The sequence below is a fragment of the Pinus tabuliformis genome, chromosome 2_1 (genome assembly GCF_031772625.1).
Source record: "Pinus tabuliformis cultivar Carrire ecotype Pingquan chromosome 2_1, CPIR1, whole genome shotgun sequence".
NCBI classification, from domain to species: Eukaryota; Viridiplantae; Streptophyta; class Pinopsida; order Pinales; family Pinaceae; genus Pinus; species Pinus tabuliformis.
In genome coordinates this window covers 11,092,583-11,116,605 of record NC_142299.1, presented here as the reverse complement: position 1 = coordinate 11,116,605, position 24,023 = coordinate 11,092,583, and the positions used below count along the sequence as shown (strand labels likewise).

Here is a 24,023-nt window from a genome sequence, read left to right as displayed (position 1 = left end):
TGCAAAGAATTTATGTTAGATAAAACTTAGATCTATTCACTTTCACGCTTTCAATTTAGTTTGTAGTACTTCTCTTTAGGTTTAAGAAGTGAATTGCATTCCATTGATTCTTCTTTGTGTAGGATTAAGATCTTGTTTTCAACATTTGATTTCATATTTTATTTGATGTTTCTTTTCAATTTTTCATTAAATTTGTATTTCACATAGTGTTAGGTTTATTGCTCCATTTTCAGATCTGTTAAGTAGAATGCATTATGACCAAATTCAAAATGATTTTTCTTAGGCTTAAGAGTCAAACAAATTCAAATTGGTTTCTTAACACATTTTAATATTCAGAATTTCAACCTACAAAATTTTTTTACTTAATTCAGTACTTATTCAGAATTTCAAATTCCAGCCTTTATGTACTTAATTCGATATTAGGTTCTCTACTAGAACATGGTATTAAAGAATATGTAATTTGCAGTTTAGGATTCTTTAATTGATTAGAGATTTACAACTACTTGGTAAAATATTCCTACAATGAATAAGAACCTATAATTATCTCTAATCCTATTTAAATTTTATTTTTGATAGTTTTTTAATGCATTTCTTGTAGCTTATTGTCTTGTTTTCTTTACTTGTCTCGCACGCTTTTTCTTATAGTTGTTTGCATTTAATTTTTTGCAATTTACTTTTCTGCAACATGTTTAATGGGTTTTCATCACTATAGGATTACAACCATTGAAGTCTCAAGACCTAATAAGCTACATATATAAAAAAACACATCAAAATTTTTAGTGAAATATTATGGTTCAAAACCTGATAAGCATTAGAGTCCTACAGTCCAATGACAAGTGATAATCCTTAGTGAATAGTTCTTTCTACTGTTAATTGTTAATCCTGCATTTATTGTGCTTACATATCTAAGTCTCATAATCATGTATTCAATGATTAAATGTAGGAATTAGAATACATATAATTCCACCACAAATATGTCCTAATTCCCCACATTTGTAACGTTGAACTTGGTAGCCTTTGCCTCGACCATGTCCTCTTGAGAAAGGCCTTATTCCTCTTTATTCACCTCCTCTTGATGGTTGTCTGCTTGAACTACCTTCGCCTTCCTTTGGATGCTGAATTTTCTCCCAGTAGCGATTTTCCCTCTTCCCCTTACACGATTCATCCCTCTATTCCTTTGGCTTTTCTTTCTAGCAAATTTTTCCTATGCCCTCAAGGCAAATTGGTAAGTATCTTGTATAGTTCTAGGTGAAAATAGGCTAAACTCATCTCGAATCCCGAACCGTAGCCCATTGATATATCTAGAAACATTTTCAAGTGTTTCCTCAATGTATCCTACTCTAATAGCCACCTTGTAAAATTCTTCAGTATACTCTTTAACAATGAATGACCTTTGTTTCAAGTTTTGCATTTTCTTGAATAAAGACAACTAGTAATCTTTGGGAAAAAATTCACCTTTCAGATTCACCACCATTATGCTACAGCTTTTGATCTTGGATTTGTCATTTCAATCTAGTAATAAAAAACTTCACATGTGTCTTCATCTACCTCCTCATGCTCAAAATTCTTATCTAAAGCATTGATCCAATCTATTAATTCTTATGGTTCCAAGATGCCACTATAGGTAGGTATCTTCATTCTAGGCATCAAAATAGCCCCAATCATTGACCTCATTGATAAGGTGCTAAAAAAATAGCTCAAAATCAAAAGTTATAGAATCAGTGTGGAAGTAGGACGACCGCGTAGTGCTCGTCATCCTGAATCCGATGCAAATTGTTTCACGTGAAATAGACACCATATGATCCCAGAACCATGTTCTGTTCACTATCCCAAACAAGCAATTTTTAAAAAACAATTGACCACCCAGTTAGCAATCTGCACTACTGATGCAATGTTGACTAGGCAGGTGTAAGTGGTAGGTTGAATAGTCAACATTTTTTGGTGAATCACAATGTGCCAAGTGGCATGTTCCTATGGGTGGAATTTTGCGTAACTTTATTGGGTGGTTGATGGCCAACCATGGGCTGACATGTGGCCCAACCAGAGGCCGCCACATGGCAGTCCTAGAGGCCACCAAATTTTTTGGTTGAGTATGGGTGGAGGCGGCGAGGCTCGAACCCATGACCTCCCAACACAATTCTAATGCCTCTGTCAATACACCATTGCAAAGTTTCTTAACTATATGGAACTTGGGTTATCTTTAATATTACGTGTGTGTCGTTTGGGGTTATGGCCAGCCCATGGGGGGGCGACCCTTGGTTGCACTACCAACACATGACCACCAGCAGAGAGCAATGAGGGGGCCCGACCATCGGGGGGTGGGTCGTTGGCCTTAGCTCGAGGAACATGCCCCCCCACGTGGTCACAATTTTTGGAATTTAGGCGTTAGTAGTCACTTAAAGTGTCTGATAATTTTGATCGATTTTCGGCGAAATTGTCGCTCCATTAGCGCATTTTGGGGAAAAATTGTAGGATGGTGCCAAATTTTGGGAAATTTTCGGTGCGATTAGTATAATATTGGTAAAGACCATAACTTCTTCAGTTTTTTTACCAAATCAGGAGTAGAAAGAGGCTACAAAGGCATTTTTGGGCATTCTGGAGCCATTGGAACATGTTTTAGATCTTTGTGATCATTGTAAGTTAATGTATTCACACTTTTGAGCATAATAAAGAGGTCCAAGCCATTGGAAGCTGGACCAAGGAGACATAGCCCAGGAGGCGTGAACTCCTTCATCATGTGCTATTGTGATACTATTTATGGTGATGTTTATGTCCGTTATATGTTGTTGTTCAGTCATTTGTTTATGTTAATTTGCACATAAAAAATACATAAAAACACTCAAAAACCCATGTTTAAACTTGCAAATAATTTCTTAAATCCTTAAGAATATTTAATATAACCTGGAAAGGAATTTTAGCATAGAAAACTATTTTTCCCAATCTAATCAAGTTTGGTATCAGAGCTCTTAGTTTTATTTGTGCAAGAAGGATTTAACTGTTTTCAATTGAATGTCATGGTTACAAGGTTAAAATGGAAGAGAGGAGAAGGGAATCTGGCTGAAAGCCCTGAATTTGGGTCAAGGGGAAGGAGGGAAAGGTTGCCACAATCTCCACCATTAGTTCTTCTTCAAGTTGCAGTGGAGACTCCAGTGAGCATGTCTCATGAAGGAGAGCCTACAAACATGACAGAGGATGAGAAGGTATTCATGAAGGCTTTCTTTGATATGATAGAGATGGTGAAGGTCCTCTATGAAGAGTGGAATACCGGACTGCAGGGTGAAAGCTCAAACCTCCCAAAGGAGAAGGTTCTTCAGGAGGAGGTAACGAAAATGGAGGTAAAGCTCCACCCTCTCCACCATCTTCTTCATCTCCTTCTTCACAAGCATCTTCACCCTCTTCCACTAACACAACCCTTACTCATACTCATCAACATATCTCAAAAGGAACTAGTAAATCACCCTTATTAAAAATTGATGTTAAATTTGAACTGCCCATGTATAATGGTGAAGTGAATGCAGAGAAGCTTGACAATTGGGTTCATCAGTTGGAGGTCTATTGCAGAATTCAAAACCTTCAAGAGGATGAGATAAAGATTCAATTAGCTTCCTCAAGGCTGGAGGGTGCAACACTAGTATGGTGGGAATCAAAGACACAAGAGGAGATAAAGAAACATGGTAAGATCTCAATTTTTGTTGGAATATGTAATTCCTACTTGTCTAAGTTGTGATTCTTTCTAACTAGAGAAGTCTGTTCCTAACTATGTTCCTAGATTTGTGTGTGGTTGAGATATTCTTTCAACCAACAAATTGTGTGTCCAAGATAGTTTTCCTATCATGAGACAACACTCCTGTATATATGTAATATCATATTTGCTTAATGAAATGGAAGATAGTTTACACTATTGGTTTTTATCAATTTCTTGGTCTAATTTCATTGTTGCAATTAAAAGACAATTCTACCCTCTAACTTATATGTAGAAAGCCATCATGAATTGGCAGAGCTTTAAACAACTTAAAGGTCAAAATGTGCAAGATTATGCCAAAGAATTCAGAAAAAAAAATGTCTCTAATGTTATGTATATATTTGCAATCATAAGACACATTGTTAAAGTACATAGAGGGATTACACAATTACCTTAAGCATTCTATCCTTATGTTTAATCTCAATAATTTATTCACTAGACATACAGCTAAATATTCAATTAAGCATTAACCGATAGAGACAGATGTAACGCTAAGCACTTATTTTGAAACTTTGAAAAAAGAATCACGATTCTTTTAAGTAGTAAAATAAAAACACAGCAAAAACGTTTTCCCATCGAATGAAATTGGTTGGAAATTTAGAGGTAGAAATATGTAGGGACACGTGTTTAATTTGGATTGGTCAATTATGAAAAAGCGTTACTTAAGAGTTATTTAATATTAAAAAAATACTATTATGAAAATGCATATCTTAAAAGTTATTTAATATTTTAAACATGATATGTGTAGAGGATTTTACTGGATCTATAAAACTTGTAAACACGGAGAATCATCAATATACTTTTATAATTATTTCACGCATTAACTAATATTTTATATGTATCAATGATTTAAAGATTTTCAATTTTTAAAATATTAAATTTTATATCAATTTTGATAATTTTTTTAACAAATAACACAGGAATCAAAACCAAACTAATTTAACTCAAATTCTATATCATAATATGTGTTGCTTGTCATAAATTAAAAATAACAATATCATTATAAGTAAAGAATAAATATTCAGAATAACGATAGCAAACCATAGGACAAATCAACATTGCATTATGTAAATTCTCTTTTCGACACCTTCCTGCCTATGCTCTTGAGGAATCGCAGATTGAGCAATTTTGAAAATAATCTAGTTACATAGTGAACATTATAGTAAGTTTGAGTTACATAGGAAACATTACAGTGATTTTGAAAGTAATCTAGTTACGTAGAAAACATTACACCAAGCGTAATTTTGAAAGCAATCTAGTTACATAGGAAACATTACAGTAATTTGGAAAGTAATCTAGTTACATAGAAAACATTACACCAAGCTACCAGGGAGCTAGTAGGTAGACATGTCATAACATGAGAATTGAAATTGGAAAATAAATAGGACAATAATTTATGACACTCAAAGTACGATGGAGAGGATGACAACAACCACTCCTACTGCTCATAAATGCTTTGACAAGTGCACAATTAAGTGTTACAATGGTATATTAAAGTAATATTATTATAGTTTGAGAATTAAAATTGAATATGAAATATAACAACAATTTTCCATACTCAGATAACCAAAGTAGGGTGGAGGGAATGACAAGAATCACTCCCACCACTCACAAAAGCTTGACAACGCACTTAACTATTGTAAAACGCACACACTTAACTATTACAATTGCATACAAAAGTAATATTATTACACATTATGCACGTCTGTATCTCTAAACCCACTTATGTCACAACATTGAAAGACGTACCATTTTTAAGGCCGAGAGATTGCAAGATGCACGTTACCTGGGAACCAACTCTGTAATCGAAGCATCAACATTTGGCAGAGGAGCATGAGATGCAGCAGATGACAGGGAAGAAACATGAGATCTCAAAAAAGCAGGCTTTGTGGGAACGGGTAATATCACAGAATGAGATGAAAGCATCAATCTGATTAGAGACATCGATGGACGAAGTGATGTGTTATAGATATGATATGAAAATATATGAGAAATAGAAATAAACCCAAGAAATAACAAGATCTAAATATAGATAGAAATGATTCACTTTATTGATCAAACCCTTAAGGCAGGGCAACACCATATATTCACTCCTTAAGGAAGGAGAACACCCACAAGCCATATGCCTGTTCATACAATAATCCTTCACATCCCTCAATGTGGAGTCTCTAGCCTCTTTATAGGCCTCATACATACAATACCATGGGTCATTACCATGGTTCCCTCAATACCATCTATCTAATACCATGGGCCCATTACATTATTACTAACTACGTGTGGTCCCTTACATGATATGGGTTAACCACCTTATTTATTACTATGGCCCATTCCATTATTACATTATTCCCTTGGATACCTCCCTTTGTACCCCATGTTATCCCCCCTAGGTATATAACATGATGAGTTAGCTTGTGTACATAAAAGACCAACATGAATGCCTCTCAATGCTTCCTCCATGTTGCACATTTCAATTATGGTTGGATCAATCATATCCACAATTTTCCCTCATTTGTATAATCTCCATGCCTACATAATAATCACGAACAATCGTCACCTTGATACTTTATTGACTTTAAAAAATCGTATCAAAATATATCAGTAGTGAAATTTCTAAATTCACACTCTTCTAAATGGTTTATAGATGAACCCATGCTATTAAGTTTCAGTATTTTGGGTATAAAAAATTTGGTATTTTGGGTAATTTTTTTTGGGTGCTGCAGGGATATTTGATTTAAACATTTTTATACTTAGATATTTTTAAAAACATAATGGCCCAATTCCAGTGAAAAATGACTTTCAGAACAAAATTACATAACTTAGATAAGGTAAATAAGTTCAGTTGGACATAAAATGAGAACAATATCAAAATATCTCACCCATTCTAAAAGCGTTTGCATATCAAATGACAGATTATTATCACTGTTTTGTCTTCCTGTAATAAGTTCCAAGAGAAGAACGCCAAAGCTATAGAAATTTCCTTTTACAGATAATTGCCCCTGCATAGCATACTCTGGTGCCATATACCCGCTGCATATCCAAATTACAAAGTCGAATATTATGTAGTGAGGGAAATTTTAGGAATTGAGTGAGGATCAAGTGAAAACTATTTGCAAAGGAAATCGTATTCCTATATGCTCGAATGTTAAAACATAACAAAGCAGGTAAATACCCAAAAGCAAAATTGTCATGCGATATTGTCAATCCTCTTGAAATCAATAGCACACATTGAAACATATCCATCACTAATTGTTAACAGCTTTAGACAATGTGTAATAATCTTACTAAGTTCCAACAACTCTTGTGCTGACGTGGCTCTCATCTTCAGGAAATAGTCTTGCTAAGCTAAAGTCTGATATCTTGGGATTCATGCTATCCCTCCATCAACCACAGAGCCACCTTAAACCACAGTGCAAGGTGCAAGTTCAACAAAGAAAATCAGTTCCATTAGAGGTTGGACAAAGCAAGGCATGCTAGCTGCAATTGATGACATCGAGTTTAATGGACATTCAATTTGTGCCTCTGTAAAGAAACATGGTATTGCTGCCTCTAACTTACATTATTGGATAAATGGGTTGACTAATAAAAATCATAGAGGGCCTGTTATAGTTATGACTGAAGAGGAGGAGGCCGAGGTGGTTGAGTGGTGTAAGGAGATGGCCCAATTGGGACATGGGTTAGAGATTATACAACTTAAATCCATAGTAGCTCAAATCTATTAGGGGAGGCCAAACCCCTTCAAAGATGGGTTTCCTGGTAAATCATGGTGGAGTGGATTTAAGAAAAGGCATCTAGACCTTGTGCTACATACAGATGAGGGCCTTGATAGAGACAGGGCTTTAAATCTATGCCCTGCAATTGTGTCCAAGTTCTATAACACTCTTTCTACTGCATATGAGCAACACTCATATGCCCCAAACCATATATGGAACTGTAATGAAACAACCTTACATGCAGGAAGGAATTGTGGTATATGGGTAATTGCCAAAAGAGGGAGCAGAAATGTTCCTAAGATTTTTCCTAAGAGCAGGGAGTGGATCACTATACCTTCTTGTGTCAATTCAATTGGTTCTTCAATCCCAATATTTTACCTATTCAAAGTTAAAACACTACTAAAATACTATATACATAAATGTGAACCAAGTGCATGCATGGTAGCACATCCCCATGCATGGATGACAAAGGAACTATTCCTGAATTGGCTTTGACATTTTGTTGCATTTGTACCAGGTGATGTCTCACCTAAAAATAGACACCTACTAATTTTAGATGGCCATGGAAGCCACATGGATTTGCAGACAATTGAGGAGGCAAACAATTTTGGCATTGACCTATTAACGTTGCTGGCTCATAGCACTCACAGATTGCAACCCCTTGATGTCAGCGTGCTTGGGCCTTTCAATAATTATTTCAGGATTGAGTGAGCTTCATGGATGGCAAAGAATCTAGTGGTGGAAGTAAAGAGGTTTGAGCTAGCTGAGCTTGCAAGTAAAGCATTAAAAAGGGATCTCACACCTTCTAATATCAAGCTTGGATTTAGGAGGAATGGTATATGGCCACTTAACATTGATGCTCTCATCGATGATACTTGTTGGATCCAAGCATTTTATGTGGAATGTCAAGAAGCAGAGAACTTACAAGACCATGTTGATGCCCAAGAAGATGTTGTTGCTGCCGAAGCTATAATGTCCCTTTATGAAGGGAACTTATGTGGTGATGATAATGAACATACGAATGAGACATAGTTCAATCATGAACTAATTGTCAATGTCATGGAGGCTAACACACCCACTGAACCACATGTCAATTCTGCATGTGATATTCTATATGAGGCAGTTGATGAAGCGAATGAAAATGCAAACTTGATTTCAAATTATAATGCAACAGGATTAGACAATGAACAATTGAGCATGCCAACCCAGCTAAGCCCACCATCATGGTTGGTAGAGACCATGATGAATATTAACCCACATAATGTGTCTACCACCAATGAGGAAAGCATGGACATGCCTTCACAACCATCAGAGTTGAACACCGAACTTGTTCATTATTTTGTGGACAATGGTTCACTGGAAGAGGAGCATGTTCAGCATGAGGTACTTGAAGAAGAAAATAATGGGGGCCAATCAGTTGTACCGAAGGCTAAAAGCCAAGTGTCAGATCCTAGGGAGCATGGGGCAAATCACAGATTACTTGGTGCATTCCTAAAGCTACCAGTAGAGAGAGTGAAGTCCTCATCAAGGAACTCAACTACAGATTGTCTTCGTTTGGGGAGGAGTTCACAGTTGCTCATGTCTGAAGATTATATGAATTTATTGTTTGAGTCTGAATGTAAGAAAAAAAATGAAATTCAGGAAACTAAAAAGAGAAAGAAGGATTTGGCCAAGGACAAGAGAGTTGCAAGGATTACAGCAATAGAAACTCGAACAGAGGAAAGGATGGAAAGACAAAAAGCAAGGGAAGGTAAGGAACATCAAAAAAAATTGGAAAGGCAAGAGAGGGAGGCAAGAAAGGTTCAAGAAGTGTTATAAAGATGAGGAGGGGTGACAAACAGGGAAGTCTATGGTCCAAGCTAGTTTGAGGCAAATAGGCTGATGTCCAATATGCTCAACCACATTGCAGAGAACACACCATCATACCAAGAGTTGTTTAACATCCAAGTCCCCCGCTGTCATCCAGGGATTCTGCCCAGCTCATATACCCCTGCCAGTGTAGGTTTAAATCCTAACTGTGTTTATATGACACCTGCACCCAGTGTTGGGGTTAGTAACACAAGTGGACACTTGGGTTACTCAATGCCTCCATGACTACAGGGAGCAAATTGGAGTCAAGGATATGGTAACATTCAAGCACATCCTAATCAACCAATCTTGGGTAGTCCACCATACTTGGGTTAGGTAGGAGACTCAGCAATTCTCGACAATGCAAGAAATGGAGGCCATCAAGCATAGGGGTGGCATGAATTAATTTTTGTAACCTCGTCACAATGTGAATTTTTTAAGTATGCGTGGGGGCTATATGCAGTGACCTGTTGACAGCATAGGAGTACCAATTCGGCAGGTGGAAGTGGGGTTTAGGGTTTGTTTAGCTTGAGTATCATGCGCCTTGTTCATTGTTGCGTTCATTTCTGTTTGGGACATGTTCTTGTTTGTTCCCTCTACTGGGTAGTTGAATTTGAATTGGAATTGTGATCTAGAATTATGATGAAAGTCAACATAATAATCGCAATGCGAATTTTGTAAGGATGCAATATGTTGATTGGTTTCATAGTAAAATATAAACTATAAACTATATTGAATTGGAATTGGAATTATGATCTGGAATTATGATGAAAGTCAACATAATAATTGCAATGTGAATTTTGTAAGGATGCAATATGTTGATTGGTTTCATAGTAGAAGCTAAACTATAAACTATATTGAATTTGAATTGGAATTATGATCTGGAATTATGATGAAAGGCAACATAATAAATAAGGAAAAGAAGTGAACATGAATCAAAAGTAGTTACCAGTCAAAGGAAAGATCTTCCCAAGAGCATGTGCTTGAGAAGTGCAATAGAAACCAACCCTCTGTCTGCTCACAGAGGTAATAAACAAAAGAATCCCTTTGTTCTCACTAAAGGAAATTCAAGAGGAAATAATAGAAAGTAAAGATCAATTGAATCCAGTTTGAAACAACATTACAAAGGGAAAGAAGTAGTAATTACTTAATTTGGTAATTACTTGATGAAAGGAAACAACATAAAAAAGGAAAAGAAGTGAACATAAATCAAAAGTAGTTACCAATAAAAGATACTAATAACTAATAATAATAGAAGATACACAAATCATGCTTCAAGAAAATCTCTACAAGGCCCCAGAGCTATGATTCAAGCATAAATACTACCATACCATGGATCTACAATTGTTGAGAAAACCAAAAAAATACCTATCTCATGCGTGGCCAACTCCAAAAGCATCCTTCTAAGTAGAAGACTTGTGTTGATTTCATCGGCATAAATACTACCATACCATGGATCTACAATTGTTGAGAAAACCAAAAAAATACCCATCTCATGCATGACCAACTCCAAAAGCATCCTTCTAAGTAGAAGACTTGTATTGATCTCATCGGCATAAATACTACCATACCATGGATCTACAGTTGTTGAGAAAACCAAAAAAATACCCATCTCATGCATGGCCAACTCGAAAAGCATCCTTCTAAGTAGAAGACTTGTATTGATTTCACTGAGTAGGCAGAAGCATTGCAAACCTTGCAACATACTCAACTCTGGAGCTTTATAGAAGAGGCCACCAGAGAAAGTAATTACCACAACATTAAAAAGCAAATGTTCATTAACAACCATTTAGAACATATTATTAACTTAGCTGAATAACACAAATGCTCATTAAGAACCATTTAGAACAGATTCTTTACTGAGCTGAACGACAATCTTGGTAATTACTTGATGAAAGCCAACAACATAAAGAAGGAGAATAAGTCAACATGAATCACAAGTAGTTACCAATAGAAGATACTAATAGCCAATAATAATAGAAGATACACAAATAATGCTTCAAGACAATCTCTGCAAGTCCCCAAAGCTATGAATCAAGCATAAATGCTACCATACCATGGATCTACAGTTGTTGAGAAAACCAAAAAAATACCCATCTCATGCCTGGCCAACTCCAAACTCCAAAAGCATGTAAACAATTACCACAACAGTAAAAAGAAAATGTTCATTAACAACCACGATAAAGCAATTACCACAACAACAAAAAGCAAATGTTCATTAACAACCATTTAGAACATATTATTGACTCAGCTGTGTAACACAAATGCTCATTAAGAACCATTTAGAACAGATTCTTGACTCAGCTGAACCACATTCTTCCAAAGACTTATGCAGAGTTAAATATTTACTACAAAAATATTCTATTGGAAATAAAGAAATAGAAAGCGACCATATTCCAACCTATATTCCATTAATTCATAACCCCTACTCTGTTAAAAAAGACTTGGTCTGTTGGGCTTAGGTTTAGTGGTCGAGATGGGGCATCACCGCGATAAAGACCCAGGTTTGAACACGAGCAGACATTGAGACCCAACAAAGAGGAGTTACAAAGGTGCATGCAGAATTCATGATTATATCAAGTCAGACTTGCATTGGGAATTTGACCCAAACAGTGATAAAACTCTATAGGTGCATTTTGACAGTGTTCCCATTTTCGACCCTGCTGATGACAATGAAGGAGATGAGGGTGAGTTTGACCTTGTACTTAATTTGAAGCAAGGCGGTGGCAGGTTGGTCGTCGATTTTGAAGGCCTTCTTGTATATGATAACTACGATCACTGCAATAAATAAAAGCACAAGACATTTTTTATGCCAAGTTCATCCCATGAACATTGTACAGGCCCCAGGGAAGTAATTTTCATTCATTGTAGACCCTTAGAAGACACAAATTTTGATTATATTGATATGGCCGATGGATGTTCATGTTCGGCAAGTTGTGAATACAGAATTGAAGAAGCCCCCAGCCACAAAGAACAATGGTCAGTTCCAGGCAGCCCTGTCATTGTTCAAAGTTATGATAACTAGATCTCAGGAAAGATTATCTTTCCAGTTTTGAACAACATTCATCCCTTCATTTCCCAACAACAGAACAGTGATGCAGGAGACGTGGATTCCCTGTCTTGCCTGCTCGGCCCATATCTTGCCTCCCCAACAAAAAACAATCAGATGGCCATGGTCCAGCTAGTGGAATTAAACTACCCGGTGAAGAGAATCGCCTGCCTGGTTAATTCTCCTCGTTGAGTTCTGGATGGATAGGGTTAAGTTCAGTGTGTTAGCATGATAGGCTTTCTGCACACCCCACTGAATGTAAAACCCACTAACTGTAAAACCCATAATCCAAAACCTAAAACCCAACAAACTGAAAACCCATAAATTAGCCAAAACCCACAAAATCATTCATTACTTTCGAATTTGAGAATTGTATTTAGAGTTAATACGAACACGTTGGAGAAGCTGAGAGTGCAGGGAAAGCAGTTGGATGTCCACAACTCGACCAATTTAAATAAACTTCTTAATGCTAAGTGGAATTCCTCGAGCTCGACAACTCATGCTCATCACCGGCCCTTACCAGCATAACATTCTCGACGTCCAAAGAAGCCCCCATCCTTCAAGTCTGACTTTCGAGAAATTATAGACCCTCGGCGGAATCACCACCCTTTACCAACATCCGAAGAAGCCACTATCCATCCAGTCTAACTTTGGTTACAGTTGCAGAGAAGGATACTAGATGAATTGACGGGCATCGTATCAGTTTAGGTACTTGACACATTTGGATTATCTGAACGGGTGATGGTAACAACCAAACAACAGTTATGGAGGAGCATCATAACATATAGTTTCAGAGCTCATATGACAAGATAGAGGGACAAAAGGGCAACAAGGTGACATATTCCTCGGTCATTAGAGCCTTGGTGATGGCGGCGGCGAATACTTCAGCCAAATTTTATGTACTAACGACTTAAAACCAATGTTTAACCTTGGAAATGCATAAGAAAAAGTCCTTAAAACAAATATTTAATTTTGGAAAAGCATAAAAAAAAATTGAAATTTTTTACATAGACCAGCTAATACCAAAACGTGAATACTATATGTCACTTGTAGTGGCATAATAATAAAAACCACCTAGCTATTTCTCGACTAGAAATGCACCTAGATATTCAATTAAGCATTAACCCGTAGAGACCGATGGAAGGTTGAGCCTTTCTTTTGAAACTTTAAAGAAAGAATCACGATTCTTTTAAGTAGTAAAATAAAAACAGAAGTAGGTTAGTAGGAAACACCTAGATAGAAATATGTAGGGACGCCTGTTTAATTTGGATTGGTCAACCATGACAAAGGGTTACTTAAAAGTTATTTAATACTAATAAAAATGTGTTATTATGACAATGTATATTTTAAAAGTTATTTAATATTTTAAACATGATATTTGTAGAGGATTTTGTTGGATCTATAAAACTTGTAGACACGAGAATCATCAATATACTTTTATAATTATTTCACACAGGTTAACTAATATTTTATATGTATCAATAATTTAAAGATTTTCCATTTTTAAAATATTAAATTTTATATTAATTTTGATAAATTTTTTAAATTTTATATTAATGTTGATAAATTTTTTAACAAATAACATAGGAATCAAAACCAAACTAATTTAACTCAAATTCTATATCACAATATTTACGGTTTGTCATAAATTAAAAATCACAATATCATTATCAGTAAAGAATTAATATCAGAGTAATGATAGCAACCTATAGGATAAATCAGCATTGCATAAAACTATAAATCTAAATTTCAACCGTAGAAAGTGCCAAAAGCCAGGATTGTTTTGAAGTTTGCATTATGGTTAGTTTTCTTTGTAAATGCTCTTTTCGACACCTTCCTGATTGTGCTATTGAGGAATCGCAGATTGAGTAATTTTGAAAATAATCTAGTTACATAGTGAAATCGCAGATTGAGTAATTTTGAAAATAATCTAGTTACATAGCGAACATTACAGTAATTTTGAATTACATAGGAAACATTTAATCTAGTTACATAGCGAACATTACAGTAATTTTGAGTTACATAAGAAACATTACAGTAATTTTGAAAGTAATCTAGTTACATAGAAAACATTACACCAAGCTACCAGGGAGCTAATAGGGAGAAAACATTACACCAAGCTACCAGGGAGTTAATAGGGAGTAGACCTGTCATAACTTGAGAATTGAAACTGGAAAAGAAATAGGAAAATAATTTATGACACTCAAGGTACGGTGGAGAGGATAGCAACAACCACTCCTACTACTGATAAAAGCTTTGACAAGTGCACAATTAATTGTTACAGTGGTATATTAAAGTAATATTATTATAATTTGAGAAGTAAAATTGAATAAGAAATATAACAACAATTTGCCATACTCAGATAACAAAAGTAGGGTAGGAAGAATGACAAGAATCACTCTCCCACTCACAAAAGCTTGACAACACACTTAACTATGGTAAAACGCACACACTTAACTATGACAGTTGCATACTAAAGTAATATTATTACAGATTATGCACGTCCATATCTCTGAAGCCACTTATTTCACGACATTGAAAGACGTACCATTTTTAAGGCCGAGAGATTGCAAGGTGCGCGGTACCAACTCTGTAATCGAAGCATCGGCGTTTGACGGAGGTGCAGGAGATTGTGAAACCCCAGAGCCACAACTGGTGGACTTGCTGTTTTCAGAAACATGAGATCTCACAAAACGAGGCTGTGTGGGATCCGGTAATGTCACAAACTGCGATGAAAGCATCAAAATGATTAGAGACATTGATTGACGAAGTGATGAGTCAGCTTGTGTACATAATAGACCGACATGAACGCATCTCAATGCTTCCTCCACGTTGCACATTTCAATTATGACTGGATCAATCATATCCACAATATTCCCTCGTTTGTATAATCTCCACGCCTGCATAATAATCACGAACAAACGTCATCTTGATTCTTTATCGACTTTAAAAAATCGTATCAGAATATATCAGTAGCGAAATTTCTAAATTCACACTCTTCTAAGCGGTTTATAGATGAACCCATGCTATTAAGTTTCAGTATTTTGGGTAAAAAAAATTGGTATTTTGGGTAATTATTTTTGGGATCTTTGATTTAAACATTTTTATAATTAGATATTTTGAAAAACACACTGGCCCAATTCCAGTGAAAAATGACTTTCGGAACAAAATTACATAACACAGATAAGGTAAATAAGCTCAGTTAGACATAAAATGAGAACACTATCAGAATATCTCACCCATTCTAAAAGCGTCTGCATATCAAGTGGCAGATTATTATCAATGTTTTTTCTTCCTGTAACAAGTTCCAAGAGGAGAACGCCAAAGCTATGGACATCTGCTTTTACAGATAATTGCCCCTGCGTAGCATACTCTGGTGCCATATACCCGCTGCATATCCAAATTACAAAGTCGAAGATTATATAGTGAGGGAAATTTTAGGAATTGAGTGAGGATCAAGTGAAAACTATTTGCAAAGGAAATCGTATTCCTGTATGCTCGAATGTTAAAACATAACAAAGCAGGTAAATACCCAAAAGCAAAATTGTCAATCCTCTTGAAATCAATAGCACACATTAAAACATATCCATCACTAATTGTTAATAGCTTTAGACAATGTGTAATAATCTTACTAAGTTCCAGCAACTCTTGTGCTGACGTGGCTCTCATCTTCAGGAAATAGTCTTGCTAAGCCGAAGTATGCTATCTTAGGATTCAGATTTTCATCCAACAAAATATTGCTTGCTTTAATGTCCCGATGAATAATCCGCAGTTGAGAATCCTCGTGCAGATAGAGCAGCCCGCGAGCCACTCCCAATATAATGTTGTATCGTTTCTGCCAATCAACCTGGTTGCATTTGTTTCGATCTGTATCCATGGATGCAGTACGCTAACTAATCATCATGACCCAGATAAATATATTGGAACATTAATGCATTTTTTCAGATACAAAATAGAAATGAAGTGACTCATGTTGAAATGTTAATTTCCCCTCCTGCGTACTGTTTCCATAAAACTAGTACGCTTCCCAGCACCAATTAAAACAGCAGACACATGGACAGCAATTTTACCAAAGCAGTTTTCCCTGGAGCAGATAGAGCCATGCGATATGGATGGGCAGCTGTCTGATTGAATGTACAGGCCTGCAACAAATTAAACAAATTAATTTGACGTGAAGTTGAATCTTCATTGACGGCCAAATTTATCTGTCAAGCAATAAATGAAATTTAATGTGATTGGTAAACGTTGGTAAAAATAGTAAACAACAGGTTTTATTGCGGACATGGGGAATGTCTCACAACATCCAGAAATCTCAGAAATCAGATTTATCTGTCTGTTGCTCCATACCTTGTCTTAATTTCCAGTCTTCTCATAATAATTTTAAGTATTTCTGGTGTGTTGTTTTAATGTAATGAGCAGCAGCATAGAAACAGAGCGACAGTAGTGTTAATCTCTGCAATATAGCGCAGCAGCGCTTGAATGTGATTGTGTCCTTGAGAGAAGAGCAGAAGACGCTGCAGAGCAGAAGCAACAACGAAGGCACATCAGTGCAGAAGAGTAGACACAACAGAAGACACAGCAGTGTGGAGAAAAGTAATGAAACGCCACAGCAGAGTAGACGCAACAATGTGAAGAACAGTGTAAAGAGATGGCACAACAGTGCAGAGGAGAAGACACAACAGTGTAGAAGAGATTGAGGAGAAGACACAACAGCATAGCAGAGAGCAGAAAGGGAAAAATGCACAACAGTGCAGATATTGAAAGTAATTTGTTTTGTGATTGTTTGTTGTGAGAAAGGGTAGAAACGCAGCAACACAGTTTTTGTTGTTTGCATCTGAAATGCAAGTGAGGCACAGCAGCAGTGCAATTGTAATCAATGAAGGGGAGCACACAGTGCGTATTTTTGTTGTTAAATGTGAAAGGAATGCGCAGCAGCGCGAGAGCAATTTAAGAAGTTATTTTATGCACAGCAGTGCAGTGATAGAGAGAGTGCTAAAACAACAGTGCTGAAACACAGTGCTGAGACAGAGTTGCTGAGATAGCAATGCTGAGAGAAAGTTTTTGTAATGGAATATGCAACAGCATAAATGTATTGAAAGTTTTACACACAACAATGTAATGTTTTTCAGAAGAAGACAGAGTCTGTAATGTACAGCAGTGTAGAGCATATTGCAGCCTGAGCGCCATTGTGAAGAGCAATGTGAATGAAGATATTTTCACACACAGCAGTGTAAAATATCAGGCAGACACAGTAGTGTCAATTTGCACAGATTGAAGTGCCTCTGAAGCAGGCATGTTGGAATCCCTCTGTTAAGAGGTAGATGTTATTTGTGTGGAACAGAAGCGTTCCTTGGTGAATCTCTCTATCAAGAGGAAGATGCTCTTAAGCATAGATTGGTGAATCCCTCTGTTAAAGAGGAAGATGCTCTTAAGCATAGATTGGTGAATCCCTCTGTTAAAGAGGAAGATGCTCTTAAGCATAGATTGGTGAATCTCTCTGTTAAGAGGAATATGTTTTGTAACAGTAGTTGTGAAATCCCTCTGTGTGAGGAAGATGTTTTTTTTTGTATCAGTTGATTTACTGTTTATAAATAGAAGTTTTTTTTGTGTTGCTGTTACACCGTAAGTCAAAAATAGGCTTGACGTCAAATCACCGTTGTTGTTACACCAAGATCAGCAACTGACGAAATTACGTCGATGTTACACTGCGAACAACAACTGACAAAACTGCGTTGCTGTTACACCAGTTTCAGCGTTGTTGCAACACCATTTCCAGCAAACGAATTTTCTGTTTTATGTGCAAAAATAGAGTGCAAAAACAGAGCAATTTTTTTGTCTGTCTGTTATGGAATTTATCAGAAAATTCCAACATGGTATCAAAGCATTGTTCTGCTCTGTTGAATTGTGTTTGAAATCATTTTTAAATTCCCAACAGTGGTATCAGAGCTAGTCCAGGCTCTTTGAAGTGTCAAAGAAGCTGAAGGAAGGGTTTATTGCTGCAGCAGCTTCTCTAGCAGAGTGAAGACTCAACAAAAGGATCCAAGTATTTCTCAAGAATTTTTGTGTTGTTGTTGAAGACAGTCAGTGAATTTTTAATACACAGTCAAGAATTTGAAGCATAGCTGAGAATGCAAGGAATGGCTAGCACAAGCACTAGCGTAGGTACTTTTAATCCTCAGCTCCCATAGTTTAATGGGAAAAACTATGACTATTTGGCAATAGTTATGAGAGCTTTTCTTTTCTCAGAAGATTTATGGGAATTTGTTGAAGATGGTTTTGAAAAACCAGTAAATGATAATGAGTTTAATAGCTTAACTCAGGCAGAGAAAGAGTTGTTGAAGAACTATAAGAAGGAGGATGCTAAGGCCCTCTACTTCTTGTATCGAGCAGTGGATGAGAGTGTGTTTCCAAGGATAACAGCAGCTAAGACATCCAGAGAAGCATGGGAAACTCTCAAGACAACCTATCAAGGCATGGAGAAAGTGAAGACAACAAAACCTCAGTTCATTGAGGAGAATGCTTGTGATGAAAGCTTAGAGAAAACAGTAAATGTTAAAAACTGTTTGTCTCGTGATGAAGGTGATGAGGAGATGGCTGAAATACATCCCCAAACAATAGTGCCAATGCAAGGGCAGCAAGAGACACCCTTGAGGAGAAATGAACAAGAAGCAACAAATGAAGGTACAAATTCTTTGTTTTCTTTATCTAGTCATGTTGATGACCCTGTTTATTTAGAACATGGAGTTAAAGATAGGAAATGGACAGAACCCATGAATGGGAGAAAGGAGTTAAAGTTCCTTGAAGATCTGTTTAAAGAATATGAAGTTCAATATGTAACTCTTGCCAAGATGGCTGAGATGGGCTTCACTGCCAAAACCCTTGTCAATATGACAGAGGAAGAGATTGAAGATTTGATAAAGACCCTGGTAGAACTCTATCATATGGATCTTCTTATAGGGGAGAGATATGAAATTAAATCTCCCATGAGAGCAGAGAAGGAGTAGGTAGCAGATATTCTGACCAAACCATTGGATCAGAAAAGTTTCGAATTTTTGATGAAGTGTCTGGGTATCACTGATAACCCAGCGGTTGAAATTAAAGGGGAGTGTTGAAATGTTAATTTCCCCTGCTGCGTACTATTTCCATAAAACCAGTACGCTTCCCAGCACCAATTAAAATAGCAGACACATGGACAGCAGTTTTGCCAAAGCAGTTTTCCCTGGAGCAGATAGAGCCATGCGATATGGATGGGCAGCTGTCTGATTGAATGTACAGGCCTGCAGCAAATTAATTTGACGTGAAGTTGAATCTTCATTGACGGCCAAATTTATCTGTCAAGCAATAAATGAAATTTAATGTGATTGGTAAACGTTGGTAAAAATAGTAAACAACAGGTTTTATTGCGGACATGGGGAATGTACCGCAACATCCAGAAATCTCAGAAATCAGATTTATCTGTCTGTTGCTCCATACCTTGTCTTAATTTCCAGTCTTCTCATAATAATTTTAAGTAGTTTTTTTCTGGTGTGCTGTTTTAATGTAATGAGCAGTAGCATAGAAACAGAGCGGCACTAGTGTTAATCTTTGCAATATAGCGCAGCAGCGCTTGAATGTGATTATGTGCTTGAGAGAAGAGCAGAAGACGCTGCAGAGCAGAAGCAGCAACGGAGGCACATTAGTGCAGAAGAGTAGACACAGCAGAAGACGCAGTAGTGTGGAGAAAAGTAATGAAACACACAGTAGTGCACAGCAGAGTAGACGCAGCAGCGTGAAGAACAGTGTAAAGAGATGGCACATCAGTGCAGAGGAGAAGACACATCAGTGTAGAAGATATTGAGGAGAAGACGCAACAGCGTAGCAGAGAGCAGAAAGGGAAAAATGCATAGCAGTGCAGATATTGAAAGTAATTTGTTTTGTCATTGTTTGCTGTGAGAAAGGGTAGAAACGCAACAACACAGTTTTTGTTGTTTGCATCTGAAATGCAAGTGAGGCACAACAGCAGTGCGATTGTAATCAATGAAGGGGAGCACACAGTGCGTATTTTTGTTGTTAAATGTGAAAGGAATGCGCTGCAACACGAGAGCAATTTAAGAAGTTATTTTATGCACAGCAGTGCAGTGATAGAGAGAGTGTTGAAACACAGTGCTGAAACAACAGTGCTGAGACAGAGTTGCTGAGACAGCAATGCTGAGACAGCAGTGCTGAGACAAAGTTTTTGTAATGGAATATGCAGCAGCATAAATGTATTGAAAGTTTTACACACAGCAGTGTAATGTTTTTCAGGAGGAGACAGAGTCTGTAATGTACAGCAGTGTAGAGCATATTGCAGCCTGAGCACCATTGTGAAGAGAAATGCGAATGAAGATATTTTCACACACAGCAGTGTAAAATATCAGGCAGACACAGTAGTGTCAATTTCGACAGATTGAAGTGCCTCTAAAGAGGTAGATGTTATTTGTGTGGAACAGAAGCGTTCCTTGGTGAATCCCTCTATCAAGAGGAAGATGCTCTTAAGCATAGATTGGTGAATCCCAGATGCTCTTAAGCATATATTGGTGAATCCCTCTGTTAAAAAGGAAGATGCTCTTAAGCATAGATTGGTGAATCCCTCTGTTAAGAGGAATATGTTTTGTAACAGCAGTTGTGAAATCCCTCTGTGTGAAGAAGATGTTTTTTTTGTATCAGTTGATTTACTGTTTATAAATAGAAGTTTTTTTTGTGTTGCTGTTACACCGTAAGTCAAAAATAGGCTTGACGTCAAATCACCGTTGTTGTGACACCAAGATCAGCAACTGACGAAATTACGTTGTTGTTACATTGCGAACAGCAACTGACGAAACTGCGTTGTTGTTACACTAGTTTCAGTGTTGCTGCAACACCATTTCAAGCAAACAAATTTTTTGTTTTATGTGCAAAAAAAGAGTAAAAAAACAGAGTAAAAAACAGAGCAATTTTTTTGTCTGTCTGTTATGGAATTTATCAGAAAATTCCAACATGGTATCAGAGCATTGTTCTACTCTGTTGAATTGTGTTTGAAATCACCTGAAAATTTCCAACAACTCACCGAATAAGATTTTATCGAGGCTTTTATTGGGTAAGTATTCATAAACAAGCAACCTTTCCGATCCCTCTGCGCAACAGCCTAATAGGTTCACCAGATTTCGACGTTGAATTTTGGCTACAAGTTTAACTTCATTCATAAATTCTCTCTTTCCTTGCAAAGATCTCAAGGACAGCTTCTTCACGGCTATTTCCTTTCCATCTTCAATAGTTCCCTGAAATATTCAACCTGGTGCGGTGAGAGTAGCATATAATTTAAGATTCTATAAACTAGTAGAACCTCTCTAATTCATTGTTACCTTGTATACGGCCCCAAATCCACCTTCCCCAAGTTTATTTTTGTAATGAAAACTTTCCGTAGCAGCTATCAGTTCCTCCATGGTAAACGCAATTTGCCGATCCTGCCCGATTAGTGTGTCTTCCTCGACTTGGCCATGATCTATATAACGAAAATACACAGCTTCATCATAAATATATAGGGGCAAGCAGAAAAATTGAATCTGTTTAACTTGGATCTCACAAGCATTTCTTAGATTTCCTGAAGAGAATATATGTGAAAACCGTGTTCAAAAAATAAACTTTACCAATAGTCTAACAGAGCAAATAAAGCTGTATGATATATTGACAATGAGATATAAAGACTTGGGGGATCCTTCATGCAAATACCTTTGGAAGGATTTCGAAATATGATAGGCTTCAGTCTCCTCCTAGTTGTTAACACGCATACCAATAACAGCAGAAGCAAACCGCCAACAACACCCAAAATTATGGGTAAATTGTTTGAAGATTTGTTGTTCTGCGTACTATTACTGGATGGTGTGGTCTGATTCGGTGGTGTATCAGCAACTGGGCTATTAGGAGGTGGAGACGAAGTCGAATTAAAGAAACTATAGATTTCATAACGAACTGTGCAGCTTGCGATCAAACCCCGTGCTCCTTGCCTTCCACTGTGCTTTATAGAAATATAGTTGATTGCTTGTTGCAAACATGATGTGCAGTTGTCTATCGACATATCTCTGGTGCACTGGACCAGACCGTAAATCTTTCGAGACAAGGAGTCTGTAGTTGTTCCAGAAGCATATAATGTAGATCCAGATGTTGCTTCATCTACCAACTTGTTGAATAAGCTGTTAACAGCCTTAATAAAAACAGCAGGACTAATTGCGACATCGTATGCATTCCAAAGATACAAATTATCAGTGGTATCCAATTGTCCGAAGAAACTATAGTTCTCATAACACAAAAGGCAGAAGTCAAACCACATTAAATCGCCGCCTGCATTCCCACAATTTTGTCGAAGAGTAGTGTTTGCTTGTTGTGAACAATTGTAGCACTGGTCGGGTGTTATGTCTCCCCGACATTGCACAAGGCCATATACTTGGCCATTCTCAGAAGTGTTAAACCCTGTGTGGGACGATACTTTAATAAGCCTAGTCATGACACTATTCAAATTTCTCTCGTACCTACTGTCTGTTGTATAGTTAAAATTGTAGTGGCATTCTGAAGACTGAAGAGTAATTATCATCAAGAGAAGTGCCATTCCATAGAATAGTTGAACAGCTTGGGTCATGAGAAGTGTCGAGCACGAAACTCTGCCGTGGAGGATGTTAAGCTCCATTAGTTTATGCAAAATTGCTGCCTAAAATTATGGAATTTAAACTGCAGTCTTTCCTTAACTTATGGAAACCAACTGCAGTAGTTTCCTTAAGTTAAGGAAATCAACTACAGATAATAAATTTATTGTTAGGAGCTACTGAAGTGGTCCATTACTCCCATCTGGAGTTCTCTGCCTTGATCTGTGGGACATCTGACACATAGCTATCAGAAGCTTGATGGAAGCTTAACTATAAATTCATCTGTTTGGTCCCCAAGCTTGCATCTCAATCCCCTTCAGTTTTACACCATCTAGCTTAGATAGCAGAGCTTGGAAGTGCCTTTAGATTAGTTGTCTTCTTTTCTTTTTGCATGCGTAGCTGGAGAGTGGTGTTTCAGAAGGAAATTGCATCATCAGTTTCACTAATGGCTGGAGGTAACTCGTATCCCTGGGCATTAAGTTTCAGTGATTCTTTTCAGTTCTTTCCGCATGTAGAATCGCTGTTTAAGTTTATAAAATTTCTAACATTTGGTATCAGAGCCCCTTTACCTCTGCCTTGCTGTGTGTTAGCCAAGAAACGAATTCCTCTCTTAAAATATTTGTATTTCGGCTGGGCTTTATTCTTGCCTATTTCTTGAACAGCCGGCCTCCTTGAGAAATTGGTTTTTGGTTTTGGGGATTTATTTTTTTCTCAGCCCATTCTTATAGACTCTTGCTGAGATTATAGATACGATGGCATCGTCTCCTCCACAGTCTCGGTGTCAGTCGCCTCCATACCCGAGCGATTCGAAGCTCTCGGATTCCAAATTTACAGCTCAGCAGAATTGGATATGCCAAATCATTTGATGCGTCCTTTGCTGTTTATATTTTATTGGTTTTGGTGACTTGTCAGCTGCCAACAGGTTAGGTAATAAGGTGAATAGACCCCTCACCCAACTCATGAAAAATCCGGGTTCAACCCATTTGCCAGTGACGTGTAATGGAGCAAAATGTCGTTTATGTTCACGTGATAGGGTCCGG

General features: G+C 37.1%; 1 protein-coding gene across 1 annotated transcript; it reads right to left on the bottom strand.

The window, feature by feature from the left end:
* Positions 1-14,854: 14,854 nt before the first annotated feature.
* LOC149198434 (cysteine-rich receptor-like protein kinase 10) lies at positions 14,855-23,027 on the bottom strand. The gene is made up of 6 exons (XM_089400296.1): positions 22,076-23,027; positions 21,709-21,848; positions 21,414-21,624; positions 15,982-16,216; positions 15,589-15,739; positions 14,855-15,249 (listed from the first exon to the last, which is right to left on the bottom strand). Exons 1-6 carry the CDS (start codon positions 23,025-23,027, stop codon positions 14,872-14,874), a joined length of 2,067 nt encoding a protein of 688 aa, XP_089256422.1. The 3' UTR covers positions 14,855-14,871.
* Between the last annotated feature and the right edge of the window lie 996 nt (positions 23,028-24,023).

Excerpts from the sequence above, each read along its gene's own strand:
- LOC149198434 (XM_089400296.1), bottom strand. The coding sequence starts at position 23,027 with ATGGAGCTTAACATCCTCCACGGCAGAGTTTCGTGCTCGACACTTCTC. Across the intron at positions 16,217-21,413 it reads CCTCGATAAAATCTTATTCG|ATCGAAACAAATGCAACCAG; the intron begins GTGAGTTGTTGG and ends CCATGGATACAG. Across the intron at positions 15,250-15,588 it reads TGCAGACGCTTTTAGAATGG|GCGTGGAGATTATACAAACG; the intron begins GTGAGATATTCT and ends ATTATTATGCAG.